Source organism: Ursus maritimus, unplaced genomic scaffold (genome assembly GCF_017311325.1).
Source record: "Ursus maritimus isolate PB19 unplaced genomic scaffold, ASM1731132v1 scaffold_14, whole genome shotgun sequence".
NCBI classification, from domain to species: Eukaryota; Metazoa; Chordata; class Mammalia; order Carnivora; family Ursidae; genus Ursus; species Ursus maritimus.
In genome coordinates this window covers 51527867-51540795 of record NW_024423786.1, presented here as the reverse complement: position 1 = coordinate 51540795, position 12929 = coordinate 51527867, and the positions used below count along the sequence as shown (strand labels likewise).

General features: G+C 56.3%; 2 protein-coding genes across 12 annotated transcripts in view; both read right to left on the bottom strand.

Annotated features, from left to right (window-relative positions):
* PNPLA6 (patatin like phospholipase domain containing 6) overlaps positions 1-12452 on the bottom strand; it is a 36322-nt gene extending 23870 nt beyond the window's left edge. For 6 of the 9 annotated variants that reach the window (XR_005834640.1, XR_005834641.1, XR_005834642.1 and 3 more), the window contains exons 1-18: positions 10658-11063; positions 10404-10486; positions 10137-10234; positions 8054-8194; positions 7802-7961; positions 7407-7487; positions 7062-7190; positions 6625-6705; positions 6365-6527; positions 6032-6115; positions 5630-5739; positions 5337-5504; positions 5173-5250; positions 1515-1720; positions 1154-1285; positions 949-1072; positions 389-502; positions 58-133 (exon numbers count right to left, since the gene is read on the bottom strand). Coding sequence is in view for 6 of the 9 variants with exons in the window: in XM_040629398.1 (XP_040485332.1) it covers positions 58-133; positions 389-502; positions 949-1072; positions 1154-1285; positions 1515-1720; positions 5173-5250; positions 5337-5504; positions 5630-5739; positions 6032-6115; positions 6365-6527; positions 6625-6705; positions 7062-7190; positions 7407-7487; positions 7802-7961; positions 8054-8194; positions 10137-10234; positions 10404-10486; positions 10658-10892 (2263 nt within the window). In the remaining 3 variants the exon portion in view is untranslated. The other 3 variants (XM_040629400.1, XM_040629399.1, XM_040629401.1) reach the window with 3 other exon arrangements.
* A 122-nt stretch (positions 12453-12574) lies between these two features.
* Positions 12575-12929, bottom strand: part of MCOLN1 (mucolipin TRP cation channel 1) — an 8484-nt gene continuing 8129 nt past the window's right edge. For 2 of the 3 annotated variants that reach the window (XM_040629402.1, XM_040629403.1), the window contains 2 exons: positions 12887-12929; positions 12575-12789 (listed from right to left, as the gene is read on the bottom strand). The exon at positions 12887-12929 is cut by the window's right edge and continues 88 nt beyond it. In XM_040629402.1, the coding sequence (XP_040485336.1) occupies positions 12753-12789; positions 12887-12929 (80 nt within the window). In that variant the 3' untranslated portion in view covers positions 12575-12752. Of the gene's footprint in view, positions 12790-12886 lie in introns of those variants that run through there. The other variant, XR_005834643.1, reaches the window with a different exon arrangement.

Below are 12929 nucleotides of genomic sequence, written 5' to 3'. Positions count from 1 at the left end.
CGTGTTCTAGGCGTCGGACTACATCCCCCAGCATTCCCGGGGACAGCCGGCTCTCACCTGGGAAGGGTCCTTGCAGCTGCTGCAAATTCCCTAAAATCTTCTGGCTTAGCAGGTGGATGAGGCGAGTTACGACCTGGGGCACGGGAGGCCAGCGTTCCAATGAGACGAGAGGAGCAACTGTTTTAGTTCTACTTTTCCCTCCTCCTACCGGGGTGCCTGGGTCCCCGTTACTTGGGCCTCAAGCCGAAGAGCCTTGCCCAAACTCGAGGGTTTCCGCCTCCTCCCCGCTCCCTGGGGCTCTATCCGCCCTCAATCTGTCCTATTAGGCCCTGCCCCCTCGGCCCCCGCCCCTCAGTAGGAGACCAGCCCACACAGCTTCGGGCGGCACCTGAGGGTATCGACGTTTGATGTGGCCCAGGGTGCCCTCCGGAAGTTTGGCCAGCTCCGTGTCCCGCACAGCGTGCACCGTCGTGGCACGAGGCTGCCGTGTCAGCGCCTCCACCTGGGGGGGCCCCCCCGTACATGACCAGGTTTGCTTGAGCCCGGAGGCCCCAATAGGAAAGGGGGAGCGAACCGTGGGTGCAGACAAGAGGCGCTACCGCCCTACCCCGACAGACCCCGATATGGGTGGAAATCAAACCCCGTACTCATTACGGCTTCAGGGAGAGGGAGAGGGTTAGGGATCCATGCCCGGAGGGAGGATGCGGGGCCTGTCTCCTCTTCTAATAGATGTCTGGGGACAGAGTCCGATTAAGACTCACCACCCCAAGAATTTGCCCCCTCCTGCCCACGGAAAGGAGCTGGGCAAGCGGACTGGGCTAGGCCAAAGGTCGGGAGTCGCCATCTCCCACCCATCAGATTACCTGGGACGACGTGTTTGTTGGTAGGAGAGGTGGGGGGAACGCGTAGCGGGAGTGATCAGAGGGCAGTGGGTGGTGCTGCACTCACCACGCCAATGAGGTCCCCGCGGCCATACTCGCCCACCAGCTCCTTCTTGCCGGTGCCCCGCTGGATGACGCTGCGCAGCCGCCCATTGAGCACAATGTAGGTGCAGTCGGAGCGGTCGCCCTGCCTGGGGTGGGGAGCGGGTAAGACAGGGTCTGGGCTGGGTCTTAGGCAAGGCCTGAGCTGCAAGAAGAGGCAAGGGCTGCACCTGTACAAAGCGCGTCCTGCCTCCACCGCCGTCCAGTCGATGGCAAAGTCCATCTGGCGCACAAAGGGCGACATCCTCGCAGCCACAGTGTGCGCGGCACTCAGCACCACACTGGGCTGTGCACGCATGATCCTGGAAGGGAAAGTTAGGGGTGCATGGGCTGGGGGGGTGCCCTGGCACATTCCTTAGGAAGTGGAGAGGGTGGGTGACGGCCTGCAGTGGGATCAGAAGGGCTCAAAGCTGCCCTGGAAAGGCACTGGGCATCCAGAGGGATGACCTCTGCCACAGAAGAATGGAGTCAAGTGGGGGCCCTCCAAGTGCCACTCCCACCCCACCATGGAGAGGGGGTGCCCAGCCGTACTCATAGAAGTCGGACTTAGAGATCCTCAGGAAGGTGCAGTCACGCTGGGCTCTCAGTGTGAAGATGAGGGGCTCGCCCGTGAGCACTGCCAGCTGCCCCACCAGCTCCCCAGGCTGTGCCACGAACAGGCACACATCCTCTGCCTTGTCAATCATGCGCTGGTAGACATGCAGGCAGCCCCACAGCACAAAGTGCAGGCTCACATCCTGTGGGGCAGAGGCAGAGATGGGCACATGGGCAACAGTCCTGGCCTCCACCCAGCTCGATGCACCCAGAAGAAAGGCTAAGGAAGGAAAAATTGGAGGGGGGGAGTAAAGGCTTTGGATAGCTCTGAGCTGTGCAGCATATGTATCTAATTCCCATTCGGCACCCAGGGCAGACATTACTAATGGATCACCAAAATCTGAGCTCAAATTAAGGCCCATAAATTATTTTTTTAATAAAGGTTCTATTTTAGGGGCGCCTGGGTGGCGCAGTCGTTAAGCGTCTGCCTTCGGCTCAGGGCGTGATCCCAGCATTCTGGGATCGAGCCCCACATCGGGCTTCTCTGCTGGGAGCCTGCTTCTTCCTCTCCCACTCCCCCTGCTTGTGTTCCCTCTCTCGCTGGCTGTCTCTCTGTCAAATAAATAAATAAAATCTTAAAAAAAAAAAAAAGTTTTATTTTACGTAACCTCTATGCCCAACATGAGGCTCAAACTCATAACCCTGAAATCAAGAGTCACATGCTCTACGAACTGAGCCAGCCAGGCGCTCCAAGGCCCATACATTTTCAACATAGCCAGCGAGAGGCTGGAAGGAGTGGCTATGCAGGGGTGTGGCTGAGCTTAAACCCTCTTTGCTTAGGCCGAGCAAGTAGCCCATGTAAGAAGCAAGGCTGGACCCTCACCTCACCCCATGTCGAAATAATCAAATACATAAATGTAAGAGCTAAACCTATAAAATTCTTTGAAGAAACTACAGCAGCCCATCTTTGTGACTTTGAATTTGGCGATGAATTCTTGGGTAGGACACCAAAAGTATAAGCAACAACAACAAAAAATTGACAAATTGGACTTGACTAAAATTGAAAAAAATTTTTGACTTTCAAAGGACACTATCAAGAAAGTGAAAGGACAACCCAGAGACTGGGAGAAAATATTTGCAAATCATACATGTCTGCTAAGGGTCTTGTATCTAGAGTACATAAAGAATTCTTAACAACTCAATAATAAAAAAAAATCTAACTCAATTAAAAAATGGACAAAGGCTCTGAACTGACACTTCTCCAAAGATAAAGGACCAATCAGCACATGAAAAGGTGCTCAAAATCAGGGGCGCCTGGGTGGCTCAGTCAGTTAAGCGTCTGTCTTGGGCTCAGGTCATGATCTCAGGGCCCTGGGATCGAGCCCCCAGCCCCTGTCATTGGGCTCCCTGCTCAGCGGGGAGCTTGCTCTTGCTCCTTTCTGTCTGTCTGCCCCTCGTCCCTCCTCCCTGCTTGTGCCTTCTCTCTCTCAAATAAATAAATAAATAAATAAGATCTGTAATAAAGAAAAGATGCTCAAAATCATCCATCGCTAGGGAAATTCAACTCAAACCCGTGAGACGCTCCTGCACACACGAGGGTAACTAGCATCTAAACGTGTTAGGGTGTAGATGTAAAATAGGGCTGCCGCTCTGGGAAACAGTCTGGCAAAAGTCAAAAACAGTCCACAAAGAGTTAAAAGTAGAACTGCCCTGACCCAGCAACTTGACTCCTAGATATACACCCAAAAGAAATGGAAACCTACATGCCCACAGAAATTCGTGCAGAAATCGTGGCAGCGGCATTATGCATAATAGCCAAAAGGTGGGAATCACTCGTGCCCATCACATGACGAGTGCATGCACAATATGCGGTAGGCCCACACCCCCGATGATTTCGTCCTAAAGAAGTGGTACCAACACACACAACAGCGTGGATGAACCTTGAAAACATGATGCTAAGTGAAAGAAGTCAGCCACGGGGGGCCTCATCCGGTATGACTCTGTTTATGTGGAATGTCCAAAACAGGCAAGTCTAGAGAGACCTAAGATTAGGAGCTGCTTACCGCTAGGGTGGGGGTTAGGAGGCAAGAGGAGAAGAGCTAAAGGGTATGAGGTTTCTTTTCAAGGTGATGCAAGTCTCTTCATTGCAAGACTTCTCAGAGCCTTGAATATACTAATGGTGTTCACAAAGGGCTTCCACAAAGGGATCGAATAGCCAACATTTCCCAAATCTGTTTGAGCACAGATCCCCTGCTTGTGATATAGGTGTTTCATGAAGCACCCTTTGGAAAATGTCTGTAAAGCAGAGTTTCTTAACCCTGGCACTATTAACATTTGGGGCTGGATAATTCTGCTGGGGGGGGTTGTCCTGTGCATTCTTGCATCTCTGGCCTTTACCCACTAGATGCCAGTAGCACCCTCCCAAGTCAATAAAAAATCTCTCAACCTTGGCAAATGTCCCTAGAGTGGGGGTGGGGCTTAAAAACCACCCCCGAATGAAAAACCACTGGTATGAAATTTTGGAGGGAGGCAAAGCAGATCAATGTCCCTAACAAAGTTCTGAAGACCCCCAGCAGCCTTGAGCGGCTGCAGACCAAACAGTCTGGTCTGTTAGCAGGCCAGGCTGGGGCTAAGTTGAGCCCAACAGAGTCTCCCAGGTAAGCAGGGCCCCGGGGCCCAGCACAAGAGCCACAGTGTAACCACGATTCCTCCCACCCCCAAGTACCATGGTCAGCTGGCAAAAGCCTCACCCAACTTCCTCTATAGAAAGGAGTCCACCCCTGTAATAAGCAGCTCGAAGTGACAGCTTAATCAACAGACCAAGTGATACAACAATATCCCAGCCAGCTAGCAGGTGGGCCACCTCCCTCCACACCCCCTCCAAGCCCAGGCCCTCCCTCCCCCTCCCCTGAGGTGGGGCTGCAGTCTCAGTGCCTCTGTCATGTTACCCAGCAGTCTCCCCGTGACTTAAGCAGTACAGAGCCACTTTTCAATCCTGGTGACAATTCTAGCAGGGAGGTACTGTTAATACCCCATTCCACAGATGAGGAACCTGAGAACTATCTCAATGATCTGCACAAGGTCAAAGAGGAAGTCAGGCTGGAGTGTGATCACAACTCTGCCCCTCCCCCCCAGTCCAGAGCCCTCCTCCTCTGTGCTTCCGGACTGTGAAATCATGACCAGGTCTCAGATTCCCCATGTGGACAATAGATGCATTTGTGGGATATAATTTCCTACACTCCCAGGTGCTGCCAGGAAGCCCTGAAATCCAGCTCCAGGGGCTAGTTCACGGCCTCTGGGTCCAGATTCTGATCCTACAGACTTACTGCATACCCATCCTGGCAGGGGCCCAAGAGGAGAAGCAGACAGTACATCAGAGCATACCGTAGAATTGAAAGGTCACAAAACAGCAGTCACAGGAAAGACCAGGGCAGGTAAGAGAGATCTAGGGCTGTGGCCCTCAGGTAAAAGGTTTGAGGATTAGAGAGGAAAGGTCAGGAAGTCCAGAGGGCAGAGAGATCAGAGTCATAGCATCTAGGGGCAGGGATGGAAATCACACACGGAGAGATGTACATACAGGGTCAAAGGGTAAGGATCAGAGATCAGAAAAATGTCTTGGGTCAGGGTTGCGTTAGAGACCAGGGGTCAGCCTCACCTGGTCCCCCTGGCGGGCGATGATGGTGCCAGCTTTGGCATGATGGAGCAAAACCCGGCTGTTCAGGAGGGAGGGGTCCTGGAGAGAAAGCGGGGGTTGAGATGGGCCCATATGGGCCTCCCCGTTCTCTGCCCCACATGCCCCAGGACCCCGTGGCCACCCACCTCAATCCGCATCAGTTTTGCCAGCTCCCGCTTCGCTGCCTCAAAGATGCTGCTTGTCTGGCGTCCCTGGTAGGGGCCGAAGGGGCAACCACCGGTGGCCAGCTCGTCCTCGCAGTAGCTGTGCTCACAGGCGCCTGCTGGCTGTTCCCGGGGCTCCTGAGTGGGGGTCTGCACAGGGCAGGGCCTGTGACCTCTGTGCTCCCACCTGACCTTCTTTCGGGGATGCCACTATGGGCCAGGCCAGGGCTCTGGGAGGGCACTGGGGAGGGGTGGGGGCAAGGGCAAGGCCTTACCCGAGCGGGAGCTGCCTGGGGCCCCCCTGAAGCCTCTTCCTGCAGGGACATGGAGATCCGACCACGCTCATATGCCATGTCGAAGTCTGAGCGGGGGCCACCCTGTAAGCCTGCGGTGGGCAGGGAGTAATTTATAAAAACAATAAAGATGAGAGTGATCCCAGTTGACTTATGTGCCAAATCCCCTATCTGCGCAGACGTGACTACTCTGCTACTGCACTCGCCCTCAGAATCCTTCTTAACCACTGCTGCAAAGACACCGTCTTAATAATTACCCACAAAGAAATCATGAGAATACTGCCAGTATTCCCACTTCACAGACGGGAAAAATCAAGGCTGGTATGCCTACAGGCAACCCAGAAACCTGATGGCTGCCCCCCTCCCCCACCTGGTGCCCCAAACCTGAAATGTCCACGGGCATGGAGATGCAGCGACTCAGCAGGGGGGCAGAGGGAGCCTCCAGGGATGTGGGCTTCACTGGGTCCCCTGGGAGAGACACGTGGTCAGGCTCCTGCCCCTCAAAGCCACCAGGCCTAAAGCTAGGATCACAGGGTAGGGAACTGCACGGGGTTTAGAGAGGGGTCGGCTCACAGTCTGAGGACTGGGGGACTAGGAAAGTGATTCTGATGGCCCCCTGGGGCCAAGGCCAGGGGGTCTCCAGGGGAGCAAATGGGAGTCAGACCTGGGTACCTAGCTATGGGGTCCCTGGGACATGGCTGGGGTCATCTCTGATACCTGCCGGTCCAGGCAGTGGGGCCCCAGTGGGGTCAGGCGGCCGGCCAGGAGTCTCCCTAGGCTCCTCAGTAGCTGAGGTGCTGACCACCCTCTTGGAGCCACGCACAGGGCTGGTGCGGGCTGGGAGGCCAGGGCTGGGGAAGAGGCGCAGGGGCTGGATCTCCTGGTAACAGAGAGTACCCTGTGGTAGGTCCTGGGAGGCATGCATCCCGCCACCACCCTCCCGGCCCCATATTCCCTGCGCTCCCTGCGCAACTCACATGGCTAAACAGCTCATTGGTCAGACCCAGGTAGTTGTGAAGTGCCAGAAAGGTGACCCGCTGCAGCCTCACCATGATGATCTGTGGCCAGGAAAAAAGGGGGGCGTGATACACTGGGGAACGAGAATCAGATAACAAGAAGCGGAAGAAAATGCGGACTAGGCATTAAGGGGGTGGACGTGTAGGGAAGGTCAGGTTCGGGAGCAGTAAAGGGCTGGCCAGGCGCAGAGGGCGAGCCAGGGAGAAACCCACAATCAGGTGGCAGAAGCCTGGGGAGAAGGGGTGGAGGCAGCTAAAGGGAGGGGACAGCGGCCCCCAAAAAGCTGGCTGCTCGGGGCTGATAAGCACAGCTTGAGCGCCTCCTGGCTGCTGAGCGCCAGCCCGCAGGTGCCTGGGATGGGTGGAGGCAGGTGGAGGGAGGCCGAAGGCCCGCTGACCTGCACCACCCGCACCAAGCTCTCAGGGTACTTGGTGAAGACGGTAGAGAAGGCCTCCACCGGCAGCCGCAGCACTGTGGAGTCTCGGGCCGCCCGGGCAGACACAGTCCGCTGGGGGTGCTGGTGGCCCTGTGGGTGTGGGGAGGACGAGGAGAATCAAGATCAGGGGCTGTACACTGCCTCACTGCTCCCCAAGTCCTTCCCAATGCCAGCACCTTGCGAGACCACTGGCAGCATCGGAGAGGACTTTCGGAGGTTGGGGCCCCCCAGACGACCCTCTCTAAACCAGCCCACTGACTAGGTCCTCATACCCAGCCTCCTTGTCCCCCAAGACTGATTACTCACGGTGATGACATCCAGGATGCTCAGAAGGCTGTTGACGCTGTCCCCAGGGACCACTTCCTTCACCACACACTCCTTCCCATCCTGAGACACAGGGGGCGGGGGCCGGGGGGCTGACCAGGGCTGTCCCCACCCTGCTAACTGGCATTCCAACCCCTGAGCATGCCACTGGTTCTCAACCTCACCACCCAGTGATCACTGACACCCCGATCCCCAAACCCACCAAATCTTTGAACAGCATCATAACCACTGACTGTGTAGACCAACCCGACACCCTTGCACCTTCGTTCCCAACTTCTGCCTGCACATCTCAAAAGACCACTAACCCCGCTGACCAACAGCAACACCCAGTCCCCACTGCCCATCTCCCAGCAGTGCCCCGCAGCTGGTCCACTCACCGGCCCCGGCAGACAGAGCTCCAGCAGCCCATCCTGTACCACGTAGATACTGGCATCCGGCTGGCCTGGCCGGAAGACGTAGTCCCCCTGGCTGAGCCGCTGGAAGACCATATGTCGGCAGAGCTCCAGGAAGAGCGGCTTCTCGAAGTGGCCCAGCACCCTGTTGGATGGGGGTGAGGGGGAGGAATGCAGGAGGTCAGGTGAGCCCCCAGCTCTGCAGCCCCCCCACCCCGCCTGCACCCCAACACTGACCGGACATTCTTGAGCATGTAGAGCACCTCGGAGGGCAGGTGGGAGTTAGCCAGGTCGCCCTCCGTCAAGTCAGCCTCGAGCACCGCAGGCGGGGGCTCCTTCCGCTGAAGCGTGGGTGCCTCTTTCTGGATACGAAGGATCCTGGTGGGAAGAGAGAGGTGCAGGGGTCAAGTGGGGAGAGGGCTCGGGCAGACCTGAGATGCCCACATAACCTTTCCTCTAAATCACAAAAACCGAGGGTCAGCAAACTCTGGCCCACTACCTACTTCCGTAAATAAAGTTTTATTGGCATGCAGCCACGTTAATTCGTTCACATGTTACCTGCGGCTGCTTTCACTCAACAACAAAGCTAAAAAATTGTAATACAATTGTATGACTTGCAAAGTCTAAAATGTTTACTGATCTGAACCCTTACAAAAAAATCTGCCGTCCTCTGACGTAAAACCCTGAAATCACCCCTTTAGTTTGGCAGACTCCTGACATAAAATATGGGCTGACCCCAGAAATTGTACCTCCATTCATCATGGGACCCCTGAGACCATCCTCCCTAGCGCAGACTAGACCCAGAGATAGCTTCCCTAATGCAAGCACAGTTCTGGAGTAGCTTCCATCATACAAGGAAACCCCATCAGCTGCTCTGACCTTTGTAAAGCTCCCAGAGCTGGCCTTTCCTTCCAGATCTCAGAGAACCCTGAGATGACCCCTTCAATGACCACAAAAACTCCTGAAATAGCTCTCACTGTACGTGGAAAGTACAGATACAGCTCTTCTGCTACTCCCAGACCTGGAAGAGCCCTTCCCTGCAAGTCACAGGTACTACTGAGATAGCCCCTCCCCAGACACAAGCCCCCTGAGATAGACCCTCTAAAATGGGCAGACGCCTGAATTAAATTCCATGATATAGACAAATCTAGATAGAGCTTCCCCTCTGATCAGAGAGATCTTGGGCTAGCCCTTGCCTAGTTCACAGAGAGCTGAGATAGCTCCCCGAAGGTCACGACAACATCAGTATAACTCCTCAACAGTATGCACACACGTAGACAACCCCCAAGACAGGAGATATAGACCCTCAACTGATCATGGAGGGTCTAGAGCTAGCCCTCCTACTGAAGTCACAAAAAGCCATGTGATGACACATCTGCTGATCACAGCCCCGGGATGACACCCTCCGTGGGATAGCCCTTAGTGCGAAGACACCCTTGAGACAGACCTTCAAGTATATTCCATGATGTCAGGAGACCAACCTCACAGCCAGCTTCCAACTTAGAAAGATCCCTGGGAGAGCCTTTCTCAGAGATTCTGAGATAGCCCTTTGCTGATGGCATGGAACCCTGAGATGTCCTTCCTATGCTTCTTAGAGCAAGAAGATTCTTTTTTTTTTTTTTTTTAAAGATTTTATTTATTTATGTGACAGAGAGACAGCCAGCGAGAGAGGGAACACAGCAGGCGAGTGAGAGAGGAAGAAGCAGGCTCCCAGCGGAGGAGCCCGATGTGGGACTCGATCCCGGAACGCCGGGATCACGCCCTGAGCCGAAGGCAGACGCTTTAACGACTGCGCTACCCAGGCGCCCCTAGAGCAAGAAGATTCTTGAAATAACTCCTGGGGAACAGAAACGCCTAAGATAGCCTCCTTAGTGTAGGAAGAACTCCAGGGTAGGTGACATAGAGAGATGCTTTCTGATGTAGAGAGATTGCTGAGATAACCCCTAGAAAACAAAAGCTAGAGATAGCCCCTCCGGTAGGTCACAGAACCACCTGAGTTAACCCCAATGAATCACCTCCTGTGTGGGGAGACCCCTAAACCTATTACAAAGCATCTGAGATACTGACCAGAGATAACTGGCTCACAGACACCCCGTTGTAGGGGGAACATCGCTGAGATACACCGTCTCAGGGCACAGAGACACCAGAGCTGGCCTGTCTGGTATGGGAGAGCTCTGAGATAGCCCCTCTGATGTGGGAAGACTCCCAAAACAGTCCGTGCGGTTCAAAGAACCCTTAGATCCACCCTTGGTGTGGGCTGATTACTCAAATGGTCCCTGAGATAGCCCCCAGTGCCAGGTACACCCCAGTACAGCCTTACTTCTTAGCAATGTTGAGCATCTTAAGTTTCTTTTTCATGCGTGGCCGGGAAGTGGTGCAGACGGAGGCATCCACCAGCGAGGAAGTGGATTGTGATACCTAGGAAAATTAAGGATGGGGGATGGGTGACTTGCCAGTTCAGACCGAGGGAAGAAGGGGCCAGATCCAGAGGACCCTAGTCAAGGAGGACGGGCTTACTAAGACGTGTAAAAACGAAAGGAAAGAATCTCTGTGCATTCAGCGTGGACCCGAGGGGTCCTAGACTCACCTTCCGCATAATCTTCCGCCCATAGAAGAGCACTTTGTCCCTCTTCCGGAATCGATACCGGGGGCCATCCGGTGCTGGCGTTTCTGGGGATAAGTGGAGAGAGAAGCACTCTGAGCTCTGCGCAGTCTCCACGCGGCCAGAGATGAGGACATTGCGTGCAGACTCCCCTAAGTCCCAACTCTACTGCCTCAGTCACCCAGGAATTTCAGCTCCCCACTCCGCCGCCTCCCCGGAGGGGCCTTCCGGGTCCTCACTCGGCACTCGCAGCCTCCGCACCAGCAGGAGGATGAGCACGGCCGTGACCAGCACCGCGACTCCGGCCCCAATCATCACGCCCAGCACCTGCGGGATGAAGGGCACTGGCTGCGCATCGCATACCCGGCCTGCCGAGCCCTCCCCGAAGGCCGGGACGCCCCCGTCCCCATCCCATTCTGTCAAGTCCGCCGCCCCCGAGGAGGTCACAATCGGCGCGTGCCTCGACGGCCCCATCTGCAGAATGGGCCGCCGATGCTCCCTCCCCGGGGGCGCAACTCTTCCGGCGGCTCCGCGGCCCGCGGTGCACGCCGGGAAACGTAGTTCCGTCTGATCTGGTTCTCGCGGGACCAAAATGATGAGCGCTAAGCATTTCGGGAATTGTAGTCCCCGCAGCGCCACACAACCCAACCTTTACCATTCCGGTTTGCAACGGAGCCTCCATCAGTTACTTCAGACTGGGCGGCAGGTCTGGTAGCCAGGAGTCCTGGGGAATAAGAAGCAGGAGGAACCGGTGCAAGTCGTCACTCTGGGCCCGCTTCTCCCCTGCCCCTACCTCGAGCCTTACCCCCTTCGTACTCGCCGCCTGGATGGCTTCGCTGGCCAGGGAACGGCTGGTGGGGCGCTGCAGAGCAGAGGGGTAGTGTAAGTTGACCTCGACGCCCAGGCTAGGGAGCAAGGCGAGTCCCTGGCTCCCAGCCTGGCTTCCTTCACGCACACGCCGGGCCGCCTAGACACCCCACGGATACAGCCCCACCCTGGGGCCAAAGGGCAGCCGGCCGGACACCCACAGTCAGCAGCCTGCGAACGGATCCCCGAAGGGCCCGCCTTCCTCCCGCAAGTGGCCCCCTCCTAGCCTCTACCCTGCGGGATTGATCAATCCTGACCCAGCAGACCCTATGCCGCAACCCCCTGATAAGACTGGATGCCCCACCCCACGGAAACTGGGGCCTTCAAGCCACGGGGTCGGTCTGGCTTCTGACCCAGACCTGCCCCTGGGGATACCTACGGGCTGGGGCGCTCGAGAGTGCTGCTGGAAACTCCCACACAAGAGGTCCTGGGGTAATGCGGAGGTCTCCGAGGAATCCCTGGACGCTCGCAGTGGGGCGGGCTCGCAAGGTGCTACTAACTGGTGCTAGATTTACCGTCACGCCATTAGTAAAGTTTGGGGTCTCTGACAGTGTGAAGCATCACTGGGACTCTGGGAACGATGCTGGCGCCATTACTGGGAGACGTAACCAGGGACGCTGGAATTACTGGGGGTCACTGTAAAGTTACTGAGAGATTCTCAGGAATACAGGACTATTCTTGGGAAAACGGAGCTGGGTGGGCACGTCCCTGGGTCGTTTAAGCGAGAGAGCCGGCGTAGGAATGAATGGTGGAATATTACTGATTACTGGGAGTTTTCTGTGAGACTGAGAATGTTTCTGGCACCGCTACAGTAGTAACGGAAATTTGGGGGAGTCACTGGGCCCTGGAAATATTACCTGGAAAATTCACGAGGGACTAGTCCCCTTCCATCCTAGCGCGCACCTGACTACCGGCGCGGAAACACCTGCCGGGAACTGGGGGGATGGGAGCATCAGAGACTCGGGGGCTACCGGCCATCAGAGAACAGATCTTGGGAAAGCCGAAGACTCGGTAACGATCCCCGAAGGGACCCCCCTGCGGGGGCGACGAAAACCCGGACTCACCCAGCGGTCCGCAGCCGGGGTCCACTCTGCGCCAACACCGGTAGCTTTCCGCCCAGCGCCGTAGGCGCGGTCCCTTTAAATTATTCGCCGCAGGGCGCGCCACAGCCCCGCCCCCCACCATGTGTGTAAGGTCTCGCGCAGCCCGCCCCGCTGTTTGACGACGCCTTAAAGGGGCCAAAACCGACTGGCGCAGGGAATGCCCCTCCCGCTACAAATGAGAACAAGTTTATTTTCCCGTTTATTTAACACCCACCCCACCCCCGTCCCACCCGCGTCCGACCCGACTGGCCCAGGTCCTCAGGGCGCGGCAGGGAACCGGTCCTTAAAAGCAAACCCTAAAAATAAATAAGCGTGAGTCTCCGCAGCCGGAGGGCTAATGTCCAGCAGCAGTGGCGGGTCCGACTCAATTCACCAGCAGCGAATGCTCCTCCGAGACGTCCCTGGAGGAGAGGCAGTACCAGCCTGTCAGCCGGGGCGGAAGGCCGCAGCTCCTTCTGTCAAGCTCCCTCTCCCCAGCCCCGGAGCCCCAGCTCGCACCTGCCGCAGCAGCAGAGCAGGCTGCAGGCCGAGCCGCTCCCGC